General features: G+C 46.6%; 1 protein-coding gene across 6 annotated transcripts in view; it reads left to right on the top strand.

Annotated features, from left to right (window-relative positions):
- The window catches only part of TSPAN11 (tetraspanin 11), a 193,238-nt gene that overhangs the window by 117,000 nt on the left and 49,547 nt on the right, over positions 1-26,691 (top strand). For all 6 annotated transcript variants that reach the window (XM_075120765.1, XM_075120769.1, XM_048823443.2 and 3 more), the window contains one exon: positions 13,765-13,851. In XM_075120765.1, the coding sequence (XP_074976866.1) occupies positions 13,765-13,851 (87 nt within the window). The remainder of the gene's footprint in view (positions 1-13,764; positions 13,852-26,691) is intronic.

Genomic DNA, 26,691 nt, shown 5'->3' with positions numbered 1-26,691 from the left:
TGGCAGGACTTCGAGGGCTAGCCCTCCTGATGACTTTAAGGAGCATTAGACTCTGCTCCGGAGAGTGGCGGACAATCTGGGCTTAGAGGTAGAGGAGGTGGCCGAGCAGACAAACTCATTGTTCAATGTACTCTCCGCTTCCACCCTGGCCCGCCTCGCCTTGCCAGCCCACAAAGGGGTCTTAAAGATTGCCAAGGCCCTTTGGCAAACCCCCTCGTCCATCCCTCACACTTCCAAAAGGGTGGAGGAAAAAATACTTTGTCCCGGCTAAAGGGTTTATACACCCACCCACCCACCCCCAGCTTCGTTGGTCGTCTCCGCAGCCAATGAAAAGGACAAAACAGCTCCATACCTCCTCCACTCCCAAGAATAAAGAGGCCAAAAGCCTGGATCTCTTTGGGAGAAAGATGTATTCAACTGCCAGCCTACAGTTCCAGGTGGCAAACCAGTGCTCTCCTGGGAAGGTACAACTTTAATTTGTGGAATACCCTCCGCAAGTTCCAGGAGTCCCTCCCAAAAGGGTTGGCCCAGGAGTTTGGCACCCTGGTTGAGGTCGGCACAACAGCAGCCAGGTGCTCCCTGCAAATGGCCTGAGATGCGGCAGACTCCACGGCTCGGGTAGTCGCGTAGGCGCTGGTGATGAGGTGTAGCTCGTGGCTACAAACTGCAGGCCTCTCGCAGGAGCTGCAGACTTCAGTCCAAGACCTCAGGGTTGGTCTCTTCTCTGAGCAGACAGACACCACACCACCTTTCGTTCGCTGGGCATACATACACCGCAGCCTGGTTGGAAGCCCTTCTGGCTGCCCCCACCGCCAAGACCTTGGCAGCCCCGCCAAGGTTCTGTAAGAAGAAGGGACAGTAGCTTCAGCCAGCGTCACCCCTATTCTGACCATTCACCTGCACAGCCTGGACCCTCTAAACACCCTGGGGGTCAGACCCATTCTGGACCTGTGTTGCCTCAACAAGTCTCTCAAGAAGATGAGGCTCCGCATGGTTTCCCTGGCTTCCATCATCCCTTCCCTGGATCTGGGAGACTGGTACGCTGCTCTCGACCTGAAGGATGCATATTTCCATGTTTCCATATTCCCAGGACACAGGCATTTCCTCTGTTTTATAGTGGTAGGACGGCATTTCCAGTTCACAGTGCTCCCTTTTGGCCTATCGTCAGCCCCCAAGGGTGTTCACCAAGTGCATGGTGCCAGTAGCAGCTTATCTTAGGCAGTGTGGGGTCCACCTGTTCCTGTATCTCGACGACTGGCTCATGAAAGTCAGGTCTCCGGAGTGGGTGCAAAGAAACTTCAGTCTGGTTTGCTCCACCTTTCTCAGCCTGTGCCTGTTGATAAACGTGGAGAAGTCCACGTTAACACCAGTGCAACACATAGAGTTTATAGGGATAGTTCTCAACTCTATGCAAGCTAAGGCTTTCCTTCCAGAAGCACGGTTTCAGGCCAGGGCAGACTTAATCTCCCACATAAGGGCCCACCACGGCCCATACATGCCTGTGACTGGGCCAGATGGCTGCATGTACAGCTATGATCAGCCATGCCCCACTCCATATGAGGCCCCTGCAACGTGGCTGGCCTCAGTTTACATTCCCAGCAGGCACCCCCTGGACCGAGTGGTCACGGTGCCGAGCCATGTCCTACAGTCTTCGGACTGGAGGCAGGACCTCGAACTGATGCTGCGAGAGGTTCCCTTCGTGACCCTGTCCCCTTCACTCACCCTGGTCTCGGAAGCGTTGGATATAGGGTGGAGGGCCCACCTGGGTGAGCTCAACACCCAAAGGCCTTGGCTGCAACATGACCTAGCCCTGCACATCAAGTCAGGGAACTCAGAGAGGTTCACCTGGCTTGCCAGGCTTTCTTACCCCATCTGAAGGACAAGGTGGTGCAGGTCCTGATGGACAATACGGCCGCAATGTATTACATCAACAGGCAGGGCGGTGCCGGGTCCTCGGCCCTTTGTCAGGATGCTCTCAGCTTCTGGGACTTCTTTGTACAGCACATCATCTTCCTGGTAGCGGCCCTTCTGCCTGGAACTAGGAATGTCCTGGCAGATCGCCTCAGCAGGTCCTTCTCGTCTCACCACGAGTGGTCGTTCCATCCAGAAGTGGCCACTCTAATCTTCCACCAGTGGGGGACTCCCTAGGCAGACCTGTTCATGTCTTGGAAGAACAGGAAGAGCCACATGTTCTGCTCTCCACTGAGCAGGCGCCTTCTTGATTCCGTGGTTGGGAGTGTTGATGTACACCGTTCTGCTGGTGCCGTTAATCTACAGGGTCCTGCTCAAGGTGAAGCAAGACAACGTGATGATCATCCTCGTTGCCTCAGAGTGGCCTTGGCAACCCTGGTTTGGCATGCTGCTGAGCCTGTCAGCAGCCACCCCACTGCAGCTGCCTCTTCGACCAGGTCTGCTGTCCCAGAACCACGGCATCCTGCTGCACCCAAACCTCACAGCACTGCACTTGACAGCCTGGCTGCTGCGTGGCTGAGCGGGGAGAAGCAGTAGTGCTCCTGGTGCCCACTGAGTTCTGCTGGGCATGAGAAAACCCTCCACAGGGCTACCTATGTGGCGAAGTGGAAATGCTTCACATCTTGGGCCTCGGATCAGCTCATTTATACAGAGGAGGCCTCGCTGCAGGACATCCTGGACTATCTGCTCCACCTCAAGCTCCAGGACTTGCTGTTGTTTTTGGTCAAAGTTCACCTGGCAGCCATTTCCACGTTCCACCCTCTATTTCAAGGCAGGTCCGTCTGTGCCCATCCCATGACGGCACGGTTCCTGAAAGGGCTGAAGCACCTTTACCCGCATGTCAGGGACCCGGTCCCACCTTGGGACCTCAATCTCATGCTGTCAAAGCTTATGGGCCCTCCCTTTGAGGCTTGGCATCCTGCTCCCTTTTGCTTTGCTCCTGGAAGGGCGCCTTCTTGGTCGCTATAACTTTGGCCCATCGGGTGTCTGAGATCAAGATGCTCAGGTCAGAGCCCCCTTATACGGTCTTCTATAAGGACAAGGTCCAACTGAATCCTCACCCAGCCTTTCTGCCCAAGGTCGTTTCCCAATTCCACATGGGCCAAGATATTTACTTACCAGTCCTATGTCTGAAACCTCATGCAATGGATAAGGAGCACAGGCTGCATACCCTGGATGTCAGGCAGGCACTGGCCTTCTACATTGATAGAACAAAGCTGTTCCATAAGTCAACGCAATTGTTCGTGGCTGTTGCTGACAGGATGAAAGGTTGCACGGTGTCAGCCCAGAGACTCCTGTCCTGGATCACAGCCTGCATCCACTACTGCTACGAGCTGGCGAAGGTGCCCCCGCCAGCAGTCATGACGGCTTACTCAACTAGGGTTCAACCTTCCTTGGCAGCCTTCCGCACTCAAGTGCTGATCCAAGAAATTTGTCGGACTGTGACCTGGTCGTCTGTCCACACGTTCGCTTCACATTATGCGCGGACCCAGCAGGCTTGAGATGATGCTGGTTTCGGCAGAGCAGTGCTCCAATCTGCAAAGCTGTGTACTCCGAGCCCACCTCAGAGGATTCTGCTTGTGAGTCACCTAGAATGGAAGTGACATGAGCAAGCACTGGAAGAAGAAAAAATGGTTACCTACCTTTCATAACTGTTGTTCTCCGAGATCTGTTGCTCATTTCCATTCCATTACCTGCCCTCCTGCCCCTCTGTTGGAGTTGTCGGCAAGAAAGAACTGAGAGGACGCCGGGACGGCGGCATCAGACATACCACGCCATGACTTCAGCACTCCCTAAGGCAAAAGTCTCCGATGACTGCGCACGTGGGGGCACAGACACCTACAATGGAATGGACATGAGCAACACATCTCAAAAGAACAACAGTTACAAGAAGTAGGTAACTGTTTTTTTGTTCGTTTAGCTTTAGGCCAGCGCGCTCTGGTTCTTTCCAAAACTGCTGAGGGCCTCTAGTCATGTTCTTCTGCTGTTTCTCCCCAGATCAAAATATTATCTATGTAAACCTCTAGACCATCAAAACTGTGCTATATTTTCCAGTGAAACACTTTGGATGCTGAACACAACCCAAATAGCAGTCTGTAGAAACAATGTCTCCCCAACCAGGTGCTGATAGTGCACAAATGTGCTGTTTTTCTAAGGGCACTTGCCAGAATCCTGCTGATATGTCAAGCAATGAAAAATATTTGGCACCAGCCGTCTCCTCCAAAAATTCTCCCCTTGTAGGTAGAGAGGAAAATTCCCTTTTCATGTAATTATTTAATGCTTTTGGGTTTGTACATAAGTGAAGGTTTGTTGTTTTTTCTACAGTGACCAATGAGCATACCCCTGTTGGTTCCTCTACTTGTTCTATGATTCCCAGAGCAACGAACCAATCCAGCTCCTATTTTAACCTCTGCCCTGAGGCAAGGGAAACTTTCCTAGGGATGTGAATTGTTGGATAGTTGGGCTTTTTCAGGTTTATTCTGTACTCTGCTGAGAGCTTCTCTGTCCTCTGGAAGACCTCCTCAAACTCTTCCTCAGTTGTTATGTTTCTCTATCTCTGAGTCCTCCCTCTTGAAGAGACCAAGCATTTGACATGCTTTTAACTCAGTAACAGGCGCTCTTTTCCCTGGTATTATTACAAATTGTAACTTTCTGAATTTATTTACCCATACATCTAGTTCACATGCCTTTAGTGGGGATAAACTCACCACTATAATCCCTGAGTTTTATCCATTGACTCTCCAATACCAGTGGCTTTTGTATAGTGTTAATATCACTGTTTCTGGAAAGGCTTTGGCTTGTGCACCAGTGTCCAACTTAAGATTAATATACATCCCATTTGCTTGCAGGCTGGCAGTCCAGTCTTCGGCTGCTGCAGTGTTGTCCATCACTCTAATGACGAATTCACATGAACTAATGGGTGCACACACTGCTGGTTCTTGCAAAGTGATGTAATGCGTTACGTTTCTTGCATCTTTTCCTATATGTCAGGCATTGTCCTGACTTGTGGTAAATGTCACAGAATGTGCAGCTCCATGTGCTATTTTTGCTTGATTCTGACTTGTGCGCCATGTGCCTTTCTGCCTCAGGTCACTTTTCTTGCGGTATTTTGGATTCTCTATCATGTCTGTAGTGTCAAAGCTCTATGTCCACGCTCTACATCCACGCTCTTCATTCCAGTTTGGGTGACTTCTGTTGCTTGGTCAATTCTAATTGTTTTGTCAAGGGTTAATTCTGGATTTCCCAATAGTCTCTCTCTGAGTGTTTTTTTTTTGTTTTTTTTTTGTTCTGGATCCCAATCGCGATCTGTTGGTTTTATTTTTTTTAATCAGGGGCTCAGACTCCACCCCCCACCCCTCAAGAAATTGGAAGATTGGCTCTTCAGCCTTAGATCGGTTACAAAGTCTTCTATGGTTTTACCTTTGTTCTACACTACTGTTTAAAAACATCTCTTGAGAGACAAGGTGAGTGAGGTAATATCTTTTATTGGACTAGTATCTGTTGATGAGACAGACAAGCTTTCAAGCTTACACAGAGCTCTTCTTCTGGAATATGTGTCTCTCTCACCAACAGAAGTTGGTCCAATAAAAGATATTATCTCACCCACCTTGTCTCTCTTATATCCTGGGACCAACAAAGCTACAACACTGCATAAAAACCTCTCTCTCATGTGATTCATTTTTCAGTGGAGTGCAGTACTCCACACATTTCTGTGATACAATTTCATAATTAACCTCCTCTGTCTGTGTTAACTGAAAACCGTTAAACACATAAAGTGCTTGAGAGACACTCTCATTTCTGACAATAGCTACTTTCTGACTGTTTTCTCTTTTGCTAGCATCCATTGCTTTGCAGATTCAGAGGGAAGCATTGTGTAAACCTTTTCCAGTTGTTTCCCACATTTTGAAGGAGTTTCACTCTGATGGGGCTTTTAAGTGCTCCATTCTTCTACACGGGGTATTTCTTAGTCCTTGTATACTTCTGGTACCCTGTTATGTTCAGTGCTTCAGGTATTTGCAAAAGATCTGCTTTATTCTGTGACCGATTCCATCTGGCTGTGCATAACACAAGAGCTTCACAGCACCTCACCCACGCTCCATCTTGGGAAGCTCAGCCCTTAAAGCTTACCACAACTTCCATTTGAAGATCTCAAATTGAATTGCAAATAGCAATTAATGGAATCTTGGAGCATCTCTAAATAAATTATTATTCTAAAACAATAAAAATGGGTTTTAAATGAGCTAATGTTGCTGACTGTCAACAATGTGTAGTACATACCTGCCACACCACTTACAAAACCAGAGCACCTAAAAGCATAGCTAAGGGCCTCATAAATCTTACATTGCCCACGTAATAAACACATTATTCTTAACACTGACAATATGCATTTATCACAGTCTTAGTCCTGACCTATGGATTGTTGAGAATTTTATTTCCTATCTTTGCAATCTTGATTTTGATATTTTAATATTTTCTTTTAAAAGTGTCATATATCTAGTTGAGCTTCCCTCTTGGACACTCACCGTCCTGCTGTGAGGTGATGCCCCTCACTGGAACCCATCTGCTTTAAGCCTCCATAGTCTGAACAGACTCCAGGCATTGTCCAAGACTTGGAATCTCTAGGCATACTCGTAGGGTGCAGATCCTCTGCCTAGCACCCCCTTCTGAGAGCTGAGACCCTGTGGTCCACCTGCCTAACCCTTGGGACCAGTGTTGACCCCCTCAGACTCTCTTGTAGCTTAAATAGACCTCTTCCAGAGCTCCAGACATGGGGGTGCTCTGGTTGTACAGTTTACTTCTTCAGGGGTGCACAGACAGACTTTGCACAGGATTCTAAAACACCATGGCTCTTTACTTAACAACATGGGGAATACACATATCTAGACAAAATAATATGTGCTCCTGTACGCAATTCCCTGTCTCAGTTCCTTGCCACTTTGGAGAGTTCTTTGGGCTTGGTCAAAGTCCTTGGGATGCCCAGGATCCTTTGCCTGCAGCTGTGTCTCCTCTCTTCAAAGACATGGAGCTTTCTTTACCGAAGCTTTGTCTCTTGGACCTTTGCTGGTCAGCAGTGTAGATAAGGTCTTCCTATCCCACCCCCTCTACAAAAGCCTGCCCATCTCTTCTCTCTTTTGCCCAAAGCTTCCTGTTCCTATCTCAGTGAGTCTCTTGAGTTTATGTATCCCCCTACCAACGTGTGGTTCCTTTGTTCCGAAAGCTGGGTATGGGAGAGACGCCACTAACAAAGTCCAGGGATGACATCCTGGTGAGACGCTCATCCCTGCAGTTGCTAGATAAGGGGAGGGTGCTTGGATTCCTGCTAGCAGGTTGTGGAATCTTCTACAGGGCTCCATCAGCCTCTACCTAGTAGATGTCTGCTAAATTTGGAGCTCCTATCTGCAAGGAGAGAGATGCAGTTCTCTGTGCCTCTTCTTCTGTTGTCCTGTCCTCAGAACCTCCTCACTGCTGAGTTGGGTCTATACTGCTCTCCCCTCCCTGCTCTCAGCATATAATCTTTTTTTCCCCCTTTCAACTTGCCTCAGGTGTAACTCCAGTCCCTGCCTCTGTTGCTGCCTGTAGCTTAGCCAAGCAGCAGCGTGAAATGGTCATGCTTTTTGTTAGTTCTGCCCACAGGAGTCTCGAACAGCTGCTGTGAACCTGACCCATCATGTTCCTTTCGCTCAGTGGTGAGCAACAGGAGAGACATTGGGCCTATCTGTCTATGAACCAATGAAGACCACACTGCATTAGGTTATAGGTTACCGTCAAAACTGTAAGGGTTAGAAACCTATTTTCTTAATAAAAGCCCAAATCCAGCAGCAATTGATGGCCTACCTCCTCCCTACTTCCCAGAGAAAGCTTCTTACACTAGCTGGAAGATTTTTCCAGGCATGATTCAACACTGTTTAGAGATGGAGAATAGATGGCATGGTCAGGATCAGTGGCTTCCCCAGTGCCACTCAGTGTGTCAGTTGAGGAGGCAGGGATAGTGCATAATGTTGGATTCCAAAATCCATATTTAGGCTCCCAAATAAAAATGTCCTGATTTTCAGGGATGCTTAGCACTTACATCTCCCATTACCTTAATCAGCAATTGTAAAAATAAGGCCACTTTATATTTAGGATTCTAATCACGCATTTAAGAGTCTAACTTTAGGCACATGGGTTTGAAAATTCTGGGAAAGAGGTCTCACTCCTAGTCCTGCGCTCTGCCCACTAGTCCACACACCCTCCCCAGCTAAACAGCACTGACTACCAAGTACTAAGAAACCTCCTTGTGGATCAGACTCAGGCTTCTTGAAGTGATATTAAAGAAACCTAGCTACAGATCTTTTTAAAGTATCTCCTTAGAAGTCTTTTTATGAATGTTGGCCAGATGCTTCAGAGATATTCATACTTCAGTCTTTGCTTGCAGGCTTGAAATTCAACTGATCTTAAATTCAGTGCCAATATTTGCAGTTGTTTAATGATAAACATGAGAGAGGCAATAAAGGGACTTGAAAGTATTAAAGTCTAGGCTGCTTTGGGGTTTGTTTTTTTTAAAGTCCCTGCTGTACTTTGCATTGACGGAAGCAACGAAAATTACATAACTACCTCCTGGGGTAGGGTTTCTCTCTTTTAACACCAGAAGCACTCTCTGTTTCAAACGGCTGGTTTCTCTGGCACAGTGTGTGTTACATCCAACAGCAGAAACTAATTTTAAAACTTGATTCTTTGCTCAGAAGCCCTTTAAAACTCTGAAGGCATCATTCTTCCTAAGATTTTTTCTGCTTCAGTGTATTGCACTGATCATATATTTTGTCTCCTTGTGTATAAATATTTTATATTGGTTTTGCATTACAAGTGGCAACAGAAAAATACAATACTGTGCATTCTACAAAGTACTGTGTCACTTTATAAACATTCCTTTTAATACACATTCAGTTTATTGCTTCCAGAACTAACGGCTGAAAACCCATTTCCAAACATTGGAGGAGAAAAAATGGAAGTCCTTAGAAGGCTTACTGGTTGACACTGACAGATAAGCACTTTAAAAAGTTACCATAATGGATGTGCTTCTCTGGGTGGGGGGGGAGTTGGCCAATCAAAATTCAGTTCTTATTAGTTTATACCACCCTCTGTCCAGAAGCTGCTTTAAGACTGTCCCACCCAATCATAGAGATGGAGTCAGTTCTAGATTTGGTATCACAGCAGTTGTCAGTCATTCACATTACATGTGCCTGTGTTTCAGTTCACTGTGATGTATAAAGAAGGACGCATGAGTTTTTACAAAAACATATAAATAGAAAGGGAATATTTCTGCTAATTTTTTGTCTCAGAAATATCAGGAACATCAAATTTGCTCTTCCCTGTTTCTTGCTGGAGGGCTTCTTCAAGGAATCAGAGAATTGGCTTGGTAGGTTGGGAGCTATCTCAATCAATAGGGTGGGTATATTTGGGTAAAGTTACCAAAGAGAACTTTTCTCTCAACCATTTTTCAGGCATATGAGTTAAATGAATTTAAAGTGAACAAAACACAGAATATAAAACAGCTTGAGTAAAAAATTACTTCTCTGCTGAAGCGCTTAGATTTCCTTAATGCCTTAATTCTACTTGGTCTTCAGGCATTCGCAGCATCTTCTAGGATAAATTTGATAGACAAGACCTTCATTACTCATTTAAACAACAAACACATCTAAAGCCTTTCAGGCCTTCTCTCTGCATTATAACGAAGCCAAAAAGGCAACAGACCAACCTTCTTTTCCTTTGCAGGTCACCTTTACAGTGAATATAATGCTAGTGAAAAGGGTTGGATTGACTCTGTTACAGTTGCTGTTAGTGTGAATGAAAGTGTCCAGCTTGCCTCTCAGAGCCCAGGTGGAGTTTGAAAGGATGACAGCTTTTTACTTGCAGACAAAGCATGACTAAGCAGGAGTCTGACCGGCAATAATATTGAAACCTCCCTCCTTCCCTCCTGCCCCCAATGCCATTATTAGAGTCACTTTTCAGAGTGAAACTGTACTTTGAAGTGTACAGATTATTCTCTGTTCTTTGCATGTGTGCCATTGAGATTTTTCTAATAAGAATGTGGTAGGGAAAATAAAATCAACCCTGCCACAGTGCAGGGGGGGTAGACAGAGGACCTATTAAAAATCCACTTGAACCCCAAATATTCTGTGATTTGTGACTAGTTACTAGTTTAATTTCATGCAGTCTAAAAAAGAGAGTTTCTGTGTAACACGAACATTCCAAAAGTATTAGAGATTACTCTAACCTCGTAACAGCATCGACATCATTGTGATTTACACAATGCTGTTGAATTAAATAACCATAGGTAAAACAGAAAGCCAGGGGGACTGGATGGTGAGGGGACTGAGGCACACTGGTAGGCAGAAGTGTGGAACGCTTCCATGCCACTGCCTGTGTGCTATGCTTGACTCTCCTGCTCCTCTTACAACTCCACTGAGTTCAATGGAGTTACTCCTGATTTACACTATTGAAAGTGAGAGACGCATCAAGTCTATTATGCGAAGACGAAGATTATAAGCACCTCAGGGCAGGGACTTTGTACAATGCCTAGCACAGTGGAGTCCTGGGCCATGCCTGGGTCCCGTAGGTGCTATCTCAGTACAAATAATAAATAAAGGTTCTGCAGGTCAAAGCATGCCCTCAGCGACACCAGTGCAAATCCATTAGCTTCAGCGGGGTTACATAGGTGTCACTGATTGGAATTGAGTTGCTGGGAAAGAATAGACTCCAGCTCCTTCTCTCCAAGCTGTGTTGGCTGTGCAGAACTAATGCAAATAAAACTGCAGTAAATTCCTAACATCTGCTGCCTTGAGTGAAAAATTATTCTAAATATACACAGAGAGGAGATCGGTTAATTCGGAAAGTGCCATTTTTACGCAGTCATTTTTCTCTTTTTCTCTCCAGCATATATGCTGTAAATGAGCTCTGCCATTCCAGTTTTTATTATCGCACAGTTGCTCAGGAACATTCAGCTTTCAGCCTTTGTTCTGTTGTTACTAGCATAGAATTCCACATCTCTGCTTGCAGTAGATGTTCCAAATAAGCTTACTGGAACTTCACTAACAAGAAAGTGCGTAATCTCCAGAGCAGGGAGCGTTCCAGCCAGTTGGTGGCTCTATCTGGCAGCTGCTAGCATCTTAGATATAGCAAGAAGCTGTCCATTCTGACCATTTTAAATAGTGAAAATGACATCCAGTGTGGAAAGAAAATATGTTTGCCCTAGTTACACTATTTGGAACAAGTTCATGACATGCATATTATGCCTGCAATATTTGTGTTCAATAATCATGCAGAGATGTTGTAGGGAAAAGTGAGCAGATTTGTGACACGTTGCTGATAGAGTATTTGACAATATTTTGCCCATCCCTGGTGGAAAGGCAGCAAAAAGCCTATGACCTGTAAACAAGGAAAAATGGCTTCACTGGGGTTTTGCATCCTTCTTTCTGTAGCATTATGCCTCCCCAGAGATTCTTGTCAGTGCTTAGTTCTCTGGTGAAGCTCATGGGAGGGGTTTTCCACACATTCGGTCCAGGCTGTTGTCACCTCAAACAGATACCTGTGCTTCCATGGACTACCTACCCTTTTTCTAGTATCTGTCTCAATCTGTACCAATCTGTCAAAAATCTCAGTTGAGCCCCCCACCCTGAGACTGCTGTAGGGACCTCAACTGCTGAGTCCCCAAGCGTTTTAAATCTGGAGCCTGAACAGAGCCCAGCCACTGCCCCACTCTTGAGATCCCTAGGCACATTTTCAGGGTGAAGACCTTCTGTCTAGGACCCCTTCCTGAAAGCTGGAACCTGCTGTCCAGCTGCCACCCTGCTGGACTCAGTAATGACCCTTCAGACTCTCCCATAGCTTAAGCACACCCTCTCCTAGACACCCACAAAGACGTGAGCCATTTAACTCCCTCAGGATGCCCCTGGTAACAGTGGTGGATTTAGAGTTAGTTGGGCCTTGTGTTCAGCTTCATTTTTGGGGCCCCTCCTTGGGACCCAGCCAAGAAAAAGGACATTCTCTCTTATCTCCTCCTTGCCCCCGTTTTTCATTCTTTTTTTCTTCACCCTCTTCCTATAAATAATAGGAAGTAAATGAAAATAAAGTGAGGTACCTTGATTGTTTTTGCAGTCTAACTTATTTTTCCACAGACCACTTGAAAATTGCTGGGGATCTTGGCAGACCACTTAATGATCTTTCCAAATATTGTTTGTACTGTTGGCTAACTATTGTAAAGTTCTTTGGATAAGAAAGATAAGTTCTTTATATTAAAAAAAAAAAAGGTAAAAAAGTTGGGGTTTGGGGACTGGCCAGGAGTTAGGCTGTGGTAGGAGGCTCAGGGTTGGGGGTGCAGCGTCTGGGAGGGAGTTAGGGTGCAGGAGCAGGCTGAGGGTTGGAGTGCAGGGTCTGGCCAGGAGTTAGGTTGCAGGAAGAGGCTCAGGGCTGGGGGTGCAGCGTCTGGGAGGGAGTTAGGGTGCAGGAGCAGGCTGGGGGTTGGCGTGCAGGGTCTGGCCAGGAGTTAGGCTGTGGTAGGAGGCTCAGGGCTGGGGGTGCAGCGTCTGGGAGGGAGTTAGGGTGCAGGAGCAGGCTGGGGGTTGGCGTGCAGGGTCTGGCCAGGAGTTAGGGTGCGGGAGGGGGCTCAGGACTGGGCCAGGGGTTTGGGGTGTGGAGCGCTTACCTGGGGCAGCTCCAGTTTGGTGCAAGGGGTGCAGGAGGGAACGTGAGAGGGTGTGGGGGGGCTGGGTATGTGTCGGAGGTGCAGGAGTCAGGGATGGCTGGGGGTGTGTGAAGGGGGTGCAGGAGTCAGGGCAGGGGGCTGGGGGTGTGGGCTGGGGTTGTGGGGGTGCTCCCAGCTCCCTGCCCCACCCCAGCCTCCTGTTCGGAGCGGCTCACAGCAGGGGGTTGGGGCGGTGTATGTTTACGGGGAATGCGAGGGCCCTGCCTTTGTTCCGCCCTGCCCCGCCCCCAACCCTTCCCGAAGGCCCTGACCCCGCCTCTTCCCCACCTTCTCCCCCAAGCATGCTGCGGCCCTGCTCCTCCCACTCCCTCCTGGAGTGACCTGAGTGCTGTTTGGCAGTGGGGAAAGCGCTGGGAGGGACGGGGGGGGCGGGAATGTGGCACGCTCGGGGGAGGAGGCGGGGAAGAGGCTGGGGAGCGGGGAGCTTGGCTGCCGGTGGGTGTGGAGCCTGCAGCAGGAGCCCCAGGAGCCAGCAGGACCAGGCTTCTGCCCCTGCAGCTGCCCGGACCTGGGACCCCCTGTCGTTGGGGGGCCCTGTGCCAGGGCACCCTGTGTTTTACTGTAAATCCACCTCTGCCTGGTAAGTGTCAAACCTGTAATACAGATGCTTTGCTTAGAGCCTAGCATGTGATTATTCTTTAACAGCACAAAACACACATAGTGCCATACAAAATAATAAACTCCCTATAAAGCACACGTTGAGTCACCAGGGTGCTGTGACCACTAGGCAGCTAGTAATCTGCAAATCCCAAGACCAAGACTTACAAAAGGGATTCAAGTTTGGGTGTGCTGTTGATCATTTGCAGAGTTAAAAACCTCACAACAAACAGAACTGACCCTCCCTGGCTTTACTGTCAATGTAGACTTTTCCCCCCATCATCATTCGTCTTGATTTTAAGGCTATAGGCTGTAACTCTATACACACTAAAGAGCTTTTATTTCCTGTCTGTGACAACTATAAAAGCTGTGTGTGAGAGGGAGGAAATGGGGATTAAATCTTGTCAACATCGTTGAATTATCCCTCATAGTAAACACAATGATTTTGTTCGCAGGGAGGATGCGTTACAAAACTGGAACAGTTCCTGGCAGATCACCTTTTGATAATGGGAGCTGTTGGCATAGGAGTAGCTTGCCTTCAGGTAAGTCCCACGAGCACATCAAATGTTGGGTTATTTTTCCAACTCACTAAACCCTCCAGCCTAAGGGGTACCTTCTTAACTAAAATTCCCTACCATCTCTATAGCTGAACTAGCGGTGGCCCCAGGGGAAGCACTAGTGTAGACCAGCCAGTGGTTTAACCAATGTGCCATCTTCCATGGTCAAAGCAGGTCTTTGACACAGTTGATTGGAACCCCAGCAGCACCAGCATATTGTCTGCACTTCGCGTTACCACTGGTGAAGCTGAACTGCTGGCGGCAGCCACGGCAGGAAATTTGAGGAAAATAAGTCTAGCGTATACAAGGCCTGACTGTGCTTTTCTGTCATTTGTTCCTTGGAACCAGTGCTGTGGTTTCACTTACATACAAGATCATCTGGATTTACATGTAAAGCTCACTTTTTTAAACAGTGTGATCTTCGTCTAATAGCGGATATCTACAGCTGTGCTTGGCATAAATAGGAGATACAAGGGTTTCAAATTTGGGACTTCTGGCTGATGCAGCATAGGCTTCTTCTGATGCTGATCTGGCCCATAGTTTCTTCTAACAGCATTTGCCTGGTTTTTCTTGGTTTTTGTTTTATTAAATAATAAATCAGGCAGTGACCTTAGAACAGAATTTTTCTGACTGAGTGGCTTTTGAGGCCAGCTTAAACCACTTTCAGGTTTTGGGGTTTTTTTAAAGAGTGAGCAGATATAGTACCAGAGATTTCTCTATGAAAACAGCATGTATGGGTGACTAGCAGAGAACAGGTCATTATGACAGACAGTTCCTTCAGTCTTTATGTATTTGGATGGATGGATGGCAGTCTTGAACAAAATATCATTTTTGTGGATGGGAGATTCCTTGGTCAACATGTTTCCTGTCTCTGGAGGGGAAAGTTTGTTTGGAAAACAAGCTCCCCCAGCCCCCTCTGTGAACGGAACAATTAAGTGAAACAGAGAGAGAATAACAGATCATTTCAGGCGTCCAGGGATAGCAGCAGTTTACACTATTCAAGTGTCAAGTAGCTGTATTATCTTAAAAAATAAGAAAGCTGTCAGGGATCAGCTATAGTGGAAATGAGGCCGCAATATTCTTTTATCCTCTTAATTTACCTTTTTCCTCACAACTTGCCCCAGGGTTACACAGTAAATCACTGACTCACGGACAAAAGAACCCAGACTTCTGTTTTTTCATGGATGCATATATTTCAAGGCCAGAAAGGGACCATTGTGATCCTCTAGTCTGACCTCCTGTAAAACATAGGCCATAGAACTTCCCTAGAAGAATTCCTTTTGAACTGGAGCATATCATTAAAAATAAAATCAATCCAATCTAGATTTTCAAATTTCCAGTGATGAAGATCTACCAAAACCCTCTATAAATTGTTCCAGTGGTTAATGACCCTCCCTGTTAAAAATCTACGCCTTACTTTCAGTCTGAATGTGTCTAGGTTCAACTTCAAGCTACTGGGTCATATTATACCTCTGTCTGTTAAATTGAGAAGCCCATTATCAAATATGTGTTTTCTATGTAGGTAATTGTAGACTATGATCAGGTCACCCCTTAATACTCTTAAGCGAACTAGATCGAGCTCCTTGCATCAATCACTATAAGGCATGGTTTTTCTGTCTCTCTGTCTTGTGTTTTAACCACTGGACAATGCTGCTCCCTTTGAAAATGTTTTCTCCCTTCTGAAACATTGGTGTTAGACTCCATTTCTCTCAGGTTCTTATAGCAGAACTACATGTATTTTTCTGCTCAAAGGTGGTCTAGTATAGCTTCCCTTTTATGTTTCACAAGCTGGAGACTCAGCAGAGAAAAAAAAAAGACAGGAAGTTTTAGGTCTACCTTAGATCTGAGATATTTTTAGGGTCAGGGGAAATATCAGAAATTCCATGTGACCCCCTGGAACAGCTAATTTAGTATATGTTGCTATATAGAGGCCTGTGGCTACTAAGCAGGGACACCTGGGGAAAATTTTTTTCCTTCAGTTCTTTGTTCAACACAAGATATTACTGATCCTGTGGTGTTAAATATGCAGGAGTCTTCCCAGAATTTATGGAGCTGATCCCAGCATGTGTGATGTAGAAATGATTTTGGGTGTGGACATCTCTTGTCCACTCATTATGACTTTGTCACAATGGGAAATAGGCTTGTTTGTTTCCCTCCTTCAGTGGTTACTAATAGGTACCGCAATACACCCCAGGAAATGGTGTGTGGTCCTGCCCCATCTCTAGTCATTTTAGCAGCCGTGTTAAGGGAAGTATTTCTGATTACTCCTTATTGGCAGAGATGGGAGGATGTATTCCTAATGCCAGCCAAACAACTGCACAGTCCCTTTCCAATATGGGCACTGTAATGAATGGAAAAGAGAAAGGAAGAATCCAGGTTATTACAGCTTGTCCTGGAAATCCTCCAGATTCCATAAGTGACAAGGAATTGCACCATAAATCAGCATGATTCTCTTCATTTGGAACCAAGAATGAAAGTATTTCACACTGAATATTGACTCGAGTGGTCTCCAGAAAAAAGAAATTACAGTAAAATGACAATAGATTTTTAGAGTCCAGCAAAAAAAAAAAAAAAACCAAACGTTTTCTCTCCAGGAAAATTAGATGTGTCTAACATATCCTATACAGGTGGGAAGGACCTATACAGAGTCTGGCTTAGGTCGGGTTCAGAGTGTCTTGGTACGTGCACAGCACTTGCAGGAATCTACATATTCTTGGGCCTTGACCAGCATGCGGGGCTGCCAGAAAAAATGGGCAACCATGTGAGAGATCTTCCAGTGGCCAAGGTGACCCACCAATGGAGCATCATGGCACTGCTGTAGCACCTCCAGTCAGGGGCACCATGGAGCACATATATGTGTTTGTTGAAGTACATTACCCCCCATCTGTCATGGAATGGTACCTCTTAGCTCCCAATGGCAGGAGCAGTGCCCCTTGGGCCAGCGGGTCTTTCTTCGGGGAGGACCAGATGAGAGAAAGCAGGTCTCGCAGGATCGTGGCTCTGGCAAAGTTACCAGGCTTGAAGAGGTAGGGGTGTTCAGAAGTCAGTTCTTCACTTCCCCAGTAATATTTTCGATTCCATGATAGAGCATTGGCTTTCCCATTTTGCTTTCCTGGGTGGTAGGTAATTGTGAACTCAAACCAAGAAAAAAACAAGACACACCTTAGCTGCCTCTGGTTCAACACTCAGGCTTTGCGGAGGTACTTGAGGTTCTTATGGTTGGTGAAGACCCGTACTGAGCGCCGAGCCCTATCCAAGTGGTGACACCATTCTGCAAAGGTCTTTTTTTATGGCGAACAGTTCCTTAAAATGAAGGTAACCTTTAGCTAGTCAAAAGCTAGCTGGGCTTCAGGTGACCAAGTGAATTACATGGCTTTGCAGAGGAGGGAGGTCAGAGGAGTTATTCATCAGGAGAAGTTGGCAATGAAGCTCCTGTAAAAATTCACAAAGTCCAGGAGCCACTGAAGTTCCCAGAGAGTCCAGGGTGTTGTCCAGTTATGGATGGCTTCCACCTTCTGTGGATCCATCTGGATTCCCTCTGGGGAGATGATGTCCCCAACAATTCAATGGTGGCCTGTTCAAAGGTGTACTTTTTCAGTTTGGCATACAACCCATGCTTCCGTAGCCTCCCCAGGACACACCCAACATGATGGTAGTGCTGCTCTGGATTCTCAGAAAATTCCAGCATGTAATTGTGGTAGATAATCGTGTATTGGTCCAGGATATCCTTGAACATGTCATTTACTAAATGTTTCAAGGGCATTGGTCAAGCCAAACAGCATCCAGGCAACTCTGTGGCAGTAGCAGAGAGGATGAAAGGCCTACCGGTTTCAGCCCAGATAATCTTATCCTGGATAACCCAGGATGCTATGAACAGGTGAATGTTCCACCTCCTGCTGTCTTGACTCCTCAGTCCACGAGAGCTCAGGCCTCTTCAGCACTGTTTCTGACCCAGGTCCTGATCCAAGACATCTGCAGAGCCCCAACTTGGTCATCAGTGCATACCTTCTTCTCCCACTATGCTGTCACCCAACCGGCTCGAGATGACACCAGGTTTGGGAGAGCACTGTTGCAATCTGCATGTCCATGAACTCTGAGCCCACCTCCTGATGTACTGTTTCTGAGTCCCCTTATGTGGAACGGACATAAGCAAGCACTTGAACAAGAAAAAACGGTTACTAACATTTCCGTAACTGTTGTTCTTCAAGATGTGTTGCTCATGTCCATTCCATGACCCACCTGTTGAAGTTAGCCAGCAAGAAGGAACAGAGGGTGCAGGGCCTGTAGTGCCCTGTATACTGGCACAAGGGGAAAATGTGCAGCACGCACATACCTAACCTGGAAAGGAAATGAGCAACACATCTCGAAGGACAACAGTTATGGACCATTTTTTCTCCATGTTCACTGAGGGTAGGACAGGAAGTAATCAATTTAGTTTGCAGCAAAGGAGATTTAGATTACATATTAGGAAAATCTTTTTAACTATCAGGATAGTTAAGCACTAGAACAGGTTACCTAAGGAGGTTGTGGAATCTCTGGCATTGGAGGTTTTTTACAATAGTCTAGAAAAACACCTGTCGGGGATGGCCTAGGTATACTGAGCCCTGCATCTGCATGTGCAAATGGACTAGGTGACCTTTCGAGGCCCTTTCAGCCCAACATTTCCATGATCCTTCCTTAAGACTGCAAATTTTGTAACTTCTGTACCAGTAACTTTAGTCTGCAAAACCTGGAGATGAATTTTCTTCATTCGAGTGCACACACATCTCCAGCAATGTTCCTTTTAGCCCCTTCACCTAAGAGCAAGCTGCAACACTAACTAGACATGCTGTGAAGGCAACACAGATATTCGGGGTCACCAGCATGAGCAGAATACACCCCAGGCCTTTTTGAAGGCGGTCTACTCCTGTCCCAGACACTGACTAGCAGCTTCTTTTTTAATGAATAGAGTTTTTTGTTTAAAGCAAAACCTCTTGAAAGATACCGTCACATCCTTTATTCTTGAAAGTTCTGTCTTCCTTTTCCTGTAGGTCAAGTGAAATTTAGATAGGTTTAAAAACTGGGGGGAATAAAAACCTCTAGTGTGAGAAAGTTAAGAGCATCAGTTTGAAAAAAAGAACATATTAGCTCTGGACATATGTATAGCTGGGGCGGGATTCTTCAAAGCACTCAGTGCTGTCCTACCCCTAAAATCAGCGTTGAAACCCCCACTGATTTCCACTGGAGCAGCAGCAGGCCGTGGTGTGTGCTTTTGAAAATCCCACCCATAATGAACCTTGGTAGCATATATTACATAGGAATACTGTGGTCTTCAGCGCAGATCAAACCAGAAATCTTCAGCACTAAAACCTCATGTATCTCAAGGAGAACTGCCTGGGTGGCATGCGAATCCTCCATTTGGGGAGGCTGGGCACGCACAGACCATAGCCCTGCCCCAAGGCTCATCCCCACTCAGCCTCCTTGCCCAAAGCCCTGCCCACGCTCCACCCCTGACCCTGCTTGCCCCCACCCTCCGGCCACTCACCACTCGCACATGCCTCTTCACCCCCTCCCCCAAGGGCCCCATGCAGGCAGAGCAGGGATGGGAAGAGGCAGAGGGTAGAAGGGGCCTTGGGGAGGAAGAGGACAAGTGGGAGCAGGACCTCGGGGCAGAGCATGAATGGGGTCACGACTGGGGCACCCTCCAAAGGCAGCGGCTTAGCATCCCCTGGCCTTTTAGACCCACCACCCATGGAGAACTATGCCGGGGGAAATTAATAAGCTGTTATAGTCATCAGATCCAGGCACTCGCAGGAGACATGACGATATTCCCAAGGCCATTGTTTTATAACATACCGTGCTAGCAATGATGTGTGGGTGCAGACAAATGCATCCACCGCATTGCTAGGTCAAATATATATATATTGCTTTCTTACTGGCAACAGCAATGACCAACAGCAGTGGTGCAGTTATAGCTCCACCAACCAGGAAAAAAGGAGGCATGCCAACTTTAGTCAGTGCTGGTACATAAACCTCAGCTTGCCCATTTTGGCCCAGATCCTCAAAGGTATTTAGGCACCTACCTCCTAATCAATGGGAGTTAGGTGCCTAAATGCCTTAAAGGGTCTGGGCCTTCCTCTTTACCTCTGCCTCCTGGAAATGTCAGCTCTCAGAAGAGGAAAAATGAAGGACTTGGTGAGAAGAGAATTAAAAGGCAGGGGAAGAACCTGCATCTGGGGGTGAAGAATCCAGCGCTGCAGGGATCACCCAGGGATCTAGTCGCATATCTCCTCCATCCACCTCTGTTTCTCAGATGGAACCAGACATCAAACCTTTTTTAGCTTGGAGAGTGGGTTCTGTTTCTGAGATTGAGACCTGTCTCCCTTACACTCAGACAGCTGGGTCTCCTATTCAAATACCTCCAGCCCCTCACTGTCTGAGGCATTTATATTAGACTTGCAGCTCTTTGTGTAGAAGCGACCAACTCCAATAAGGCACATCCCTGGGTGGTGGATAGGGGAACTTCCTGCAGATATGCTGGACAGCTGCGAATATTCAATAAAGCAGTTGCAGACCAACTGTTAGCATCTCTCAGTAAGGTGGGATGAAGTAGTTGGTGGTGCAGATACCACTATAAAAGACCACTTAGGCCCTATGATGCGGATGTCAAGCCAAATAAAGAATGTCTAAAAATAAGTCTTGCTGGGGCTTGTCAGCTTTGGCAGGCAGCTCACTCAGGAGAGGGGAAAATCCAATTTGAACAGCTAACCTGTAAAGCCCATCCAACAGATAATACTCCTGTGAACTGGTGGCCACGTCACAACTATCCCAGAGGGATAGGGCGTTCCCCGCAAACAATGTATAACACGCTTGCCTGACTGTTGTAACTGGGCAAGGGCCGCTGAAGGTAAAGAAGCAAGTGAGTAATCGGAGTAAGCTCAGATGTGGAGGCAGACATACACACTGACTGGAAGAAGGAGGAGCTATCTGAGATCCTAAAGAGAAGAAGAGTAAATGTGTACAAGAGACCAAATGGAAAGGTTGAAATGCCAAGGTGCTGGAGGAGGATTACAAAATCTACTACTCAGGGAATTCCAACACCGCTCCCCCTTCCCCCAAACAGTGTTGGAGTTATTCTGGATGAAACCTTGCAGAGTCATGTGATAGAGGTTACCCGAAGTTTGGGCCAAATGATGTGTTAAAATGTGCTGGGAAGAGGTAAGATCCATATAGTGAGTGACTATGCATCACAGGTATGAGAGGTTTAAAAGAGGAGGTTTTTTGGTGAGTTGTTGTGCCTTATTGGACATATACCATCCAACGAGAAGATAATTATCAGAACAGATCTAAAATAACTGCAAAGGCTGGATATGAAATAGTCCACGGAGACCATGACATTGGAACCAGAAACTCATGGGGAGTGGTGGGGGGGTGGGCGGAGAAATGGCCCTACAGACTTGTCTGGCACTTGGCTTAGTGATCATAAACACACACTTTCAGAAGAGGGAAATCCATATCATAACTTATGCCAATAAAGGACACAAGACCTAAGTTCCCTCTAAGCTGTGCGACCGCTTATTAAGCCCCGCGCAGGGGCTCAGGGCTGCAGCGGGGAGAGATGCCTCTCCCCTAGCCCCAAATCTGCCACGCCAGGGAGAGGCACCTCTCCCTGCCAGCCCCAACACGGACCTGCCGCAGCCGGGGGAAAGGCGCCTCTTCCCCCACCCAGACCAGGTGCTGCTGTGGGGAGTCCTCTCTCCCTGCCTTAGCCCCTGGGAAGCCTACACCCCAAACCTCTCATCCCCAGTCCCACCCCAGAGTCCGCATCCCCCACCACATCCCAATCCTGAGCCCGCCTCCCACACTCCAAACCCCCCAGCCCTACCCCCAGCACTTGAATTTTGTTATGTGCAACAATATGGAGGTTATGTGTGACACATCACCTCCATGTTGGCTCACATAACAAAATTCATTCCACACATGCGTGGGAAAAATTAGAGGAAACAAGACTGAAATCTATTTCCCTTTAATAAGAAAAGACCGATCATGAATAATCTATTGTAAGGTAACACCCTATGAGTGCATTGGGAGACAGCACAGACCTTGCCTTTCTGCCTTCAGAATGCAGAGACCTTGGAAGCTCCGTAACCTCTGGGCACCAGAAAGGACAAGGTTGAGGAAATGAAAAGACAGGAATTAAAAACACTTCAAACCAGGAATAATGTGTAGATTTCTTGACGACACATAGGGAGGTGTGGAGGACAGTTGGTCCAAACTCAAGTCCTCTTTTCTGGAAACAGTACATGAAGTCTGAGGAGCGATGAAACCGGTGCCAAAAAGGATAAGAAGGGAAACTTGGTGGTGGAATCCTCAAGTTCAAGAATCCGTTGAAGGGGAAAAAATATAATTTTCCAAAAATGGCAGGCTATTGGTTTGAGCTGTGATAAGATGGCACATACAGAGGCAAAAAAGGAGTCCAAAGGAAGTGTTGCAACAGCTAAAAATATGGCCTCCTCTGTAATCAAGTAGGGGAGGACATGAAGGAGAGAATACCATTGATAGACTTGCCAAGGCAAGAGAGAAAATGACAAAGGATGTGAATGTGTTTGCTTATATTACAAATGAATGTGGTATATTGCAAATGAATGTTGACTCAATCAGCAAAGTTCGGTGTGATTATTTTGAAAGAGTGATGAATCAGAAGAATCCAAGGGAGGAATTAAGAACATGTAAACCAAACCAGAGCATGACAGATTACATACACAAGACAAGGGTTCCAGAGGCACTTAGGAAAATGAAAAAGGAGAAAAGCACTTGGGCCCGATGAAGTACCAGTGGGTGCTCTGAAGTCATTGGGAAGGGAAGGCATTACATGTCTTATAAGTTCAGTTATATTCTTAAGAAAAAAATGCCATGTGAATGGCGTAAAGCTTTGTGGTGCCTATTTTTAAACATAAAGGAGCTAGTTCACTGTGTGCTAATTATTACCCAGTTAAGCTGATGGCTTATGTCTGAAAGTGTGGGAGAAGTTTATTGAAAAGCATCTGCACAGAATGGTTGACATTTGGAAGGGTCAGTATGGATTCATGCCAGGAAGGAGCACATTTGATGCCATATTTGCGCTATGAATCCTCATAGAGAAGTTCAGAGAAAAAAGAGATGGCAACTGCGTGGTTTTTGTGGACCTGAAAAAGCTGTATGGGCATGTACCAACAGAACTAGTTTAGTGCAATTTATGAGAGAGGAGCGCCAGAAGGATATGTCTGTCCTATCCGGGGTACGTATGACAGAATGACTACCATAGCCCAAACTAAATGGAGCTACAAGAGAGAATTTCCAGTGCACACTGGCCTGCATCAGGGGTCAGTGTTCAGCCCCTTTTTGCTTACAGTTGTCATGGATGTGATACGTGAGAATACACAAAGGGAGTTGCCTCGGAACATGCTGTTCGCACTTAGCAGTAAGTCATCAGTGGAAGACTGTGAAACCCTGCCAGCCAACTTGGAGCAGTGGCAAAATAGTTTTGAGTGGGTTGGGCCAAGAGTGAACATGAGTAAGATGAGGCTAGGATAACTGAGGGAGGAGGACTTACCATAAAAGGTTATCACAGTCAGAGAACTTAGAAGAGTGAAAAAATTTAAATACCTTAGATCAGTGCCCTTCTGAGTGATGCCCAGCATCGTATTAAAGCTGTGTGGAGCAAATGTGGAAGCTGAACCCAGTTCTCTGATAAAAAGATGCCAATACAGGTAAAAGGTAGAGTGCATAAAATTGTCATTCGACCCATCTTAATGTACAGAACAAACATGCCAACCACAATAAAGGAAATCAGGCTGCTCTCCACCACAGAAATGAAGATGCTGAGATGGTCAAATGGTTGGACTCTCCATGATAGGAAACAAAATGAGGTTCTAAGGGGCCTAATGCAGGTTGCTCCAACTGAAGACAAGTCGAGTGAGTCTAGGCTATGTGGGTATGGCCAATATCCAGTGGAGACCAGAGAGCTACATCAGTCGGATGGCACTTGCGATGACTGTGGACAGAAGATGACCAAGAGGAAGACCGAAGACTCGGTACACAGACCGGATATCAGTGGACCTCAGAGAGACCAATCTATATGGCAGCCTGTCATATGATCATGAGTTTTGGAAGAAGGTTATAGAAGTCACTGACCCCAAATAGTGGCAAGAAAGAAGATGATGCTGCAGCTCCTTGATGCTTCCTGGCTCCCAGTGAGTCAGGGAAGCCCTGCTATAATGGGCACATCTCTTTCTGTAGACGTCCTCTGGCCTTCTCAGCCTCAGCCCCTTCTCCAGAATGCTTTAAGCAGCTCCTTTCCCTCTGGTGGTGTTTCCGCTGGTGCTGCCTCCATCAGTATGGCTTGCATCATTCCCCTCTGCACACAAAGGGAAAACTTCTGCCTTCTCCATTGCTGTAACTTTCTCAGGGGAAATGGGTCTGCCTTCCTCTTTCATCCCTTCTGGGGACCAGTCTTCTTAGACAGGATTTACAGGGCTTTATCTAGGCCGCATTTGGAAATCTGTGGCCCCTTTTCCTCAGGCCTGCACCTCATTTCCCTCTCTGCATCTGACTCTTCTCATCCTAGGCTGGGACCTGCCTTCTCTTCCTCAGGCCTCCCTGCTAAAATGCTTGTGGTGAGTGGACAAGGACTACAGTATCTGGTATAATCATATGGTAGAAATCCCATATTCGTCCCTGCTAGGAGACTCAGGGATCACTTGCTATGTCTCATTTTTCTTCCTCTGTCCCAGTCAGGGTCCTCTTTCAACACCTCTCTATCCTCTCCAGAAAATTCCCTCTCTTCTGCCAAATATTCCTTCTCTTGGTATTGAGCGCCTCTTGCATAGTGGTGCCATTCACCCCATGTTGCAACAGCTGTTGCAGCTTTTTCCTCCCTGCAACCCAATCTGTGTGTCCTGATTATTGCTAGTATCTTGGGATGGTCATCTTCCCATCCAGGGTTTCCACTCCTCTTGGGAACACAATCTCAGCGTCAGCCTCCCGGAACTCCAAGCAATTCGCCTCGCCCAGCCAGCTTGGGGACCTCTGCTTCAGAACCATCGTTTTCTTACCAGACTAGAGAGCAGAGCTCTGAACAGACAAGTGAGCACCTGTTCAAGCCTCTTCTGGGTGGAGAGCTATCTCCACTCACTTTGTCTGGTTTACCTACAGGGGAAAGAGAGGTCAGCTACCTCTAGGGGAAAAGAGAATGTTCATTAATTTCAGGCAAGGGCAACTACAACCCCTTAGGCTTCCTCAATGCCAGCTAACATTTGAGTTTTCTTATGTTCCATCTTTGGGCCATATTTTCTTCCTGTTGTTCCCACTTGGTCACCTCCACACCTTCTGTTTGGCGCAACCCATTGGACCTGACTGCTACTGTAGGTCAGAAAGGGATTCAAGCAGCTTTTTAACACACAACGCTCTCACCTCACAAACACACTCCCCATGAGTCTCTGCTTAATACATATGTCATTCATTGATGTTGCTAGGCAGAATAGGAAGGGAATGACTGATGACAAAGGAAAACTGCTTACCAGTATTTCTGTCTGCTGTGGTTTTCTCTGGTACCTTTCTACATCCAAACATACTCCTTCCCCTTGGGGAGTGCACTACCTTGCCATTGTTATACAGCTTTGAATATCTCACACTGAAGTGGGGAGGCTGACACTTCCATATTAGCTCTGATTCAGTTCTTTTGCCTCCTGCTTTCTTTGTGGTGTAGATGGGGTCATCCTGCTGTCAGTCATTGCTGTTGCTTGGTAGGGTCGGAGAAAAGAAGATTATGAAAAACAATTGCAAAGCAGTAATATTCCCTTAACACCAACTCAACACACACACATTAATTCAGTGTTAAACCTGATAATTTAAATCTTTATAAACCAATAAATTCAGAGTTCGTCTTGTTATGGCAGGCTTAACTCTAGCCCTGGCATAGATGTGATGAAATAGGACCTTTCAGTACACAATCACACGCTGCGTCACTGGACTGTATTCTGTAACTCTTTGCTAACCTCAGTTCTCGCCTGATACAAAGCCCACTGAAGTGAATAGAAAGACTCTTAATGACTTCAGTAGGCTTTGAGGCAGACCCTAGCTGGAAATCTGGAATACTGTGAGCATTCTTGTCTCCCATGTTTAATAAATTGAACAGGTGCAGAGAAGGGCTACTAGGATGATCAGAGGAATGGAAAATCTGCCTTATGAGAAGAGAATTAAAGAGCTTGGCTTGTTTAGCCTAATGAAACAAAGGAGGGAGATAGGATTGCTCTCTACAAATACATCAGAGGGATAAACATCAGGGAGGGAGAGAAGTTATTTAAAGTTACAGGCCAGTGTGGGCACAAGAACAAATGGATATAAACTGGTCATCAATTAGTTTAGGCTTGAAGTTAGATGAAGGCTTTTAACCATCAGAGGAATGAAGTTCTGGAACAGCCTTGCAAGGAGAGTAGTGGGGGGGAAAATACCTAACTTGTTTCAAGACTGAGCTTGACAAGGTTATGGAGGGGATGGTATGATGCTATGTCCCCCACAGATTTCTTTGCTTCCCCGCAGAAAAATGACTTTCTGACAGGGAAGCTGCAAGAGCAGTCACACAACACTCCCTAGCAGCGCAGGTATATTGTTTCAGGCATCTGGAGCAGCGGTGGAGAGGTAAATCACAACGGGACTAGACACCTCAGCCAGTGGCTCCTGCCCTGAGCCAGGATCAGCTGCTAGTCGGCTGGGCTGGAAGCAGGAGAGGATGCGACTTCCTCTTCCCGTGCAAGGAGTGGCTGTGGCTGTGTCAGACCCCACCCCAGCTACAGGAAGCTCAGCATC

The sequence above is a fragment of the Caretta caretta genome, chromosome 1 (assembly GCF_965140235.1).
Source record: "Caretta caretta isolate rCarCar2 chromosome 1, rCarCar1.hap1, whole genome shotgun sequence".
In the NCBI taxonomy this organism is placed as follows: Eukaryota; Metazoa; Chordata; order Testudines; family Cheloniidae; genus Caretta; species Caretta caretta.
Note: the sequence above shows the minus strand (reverse complement) of the source record. Positions and strands in the feature narration are given on the sequence as shown.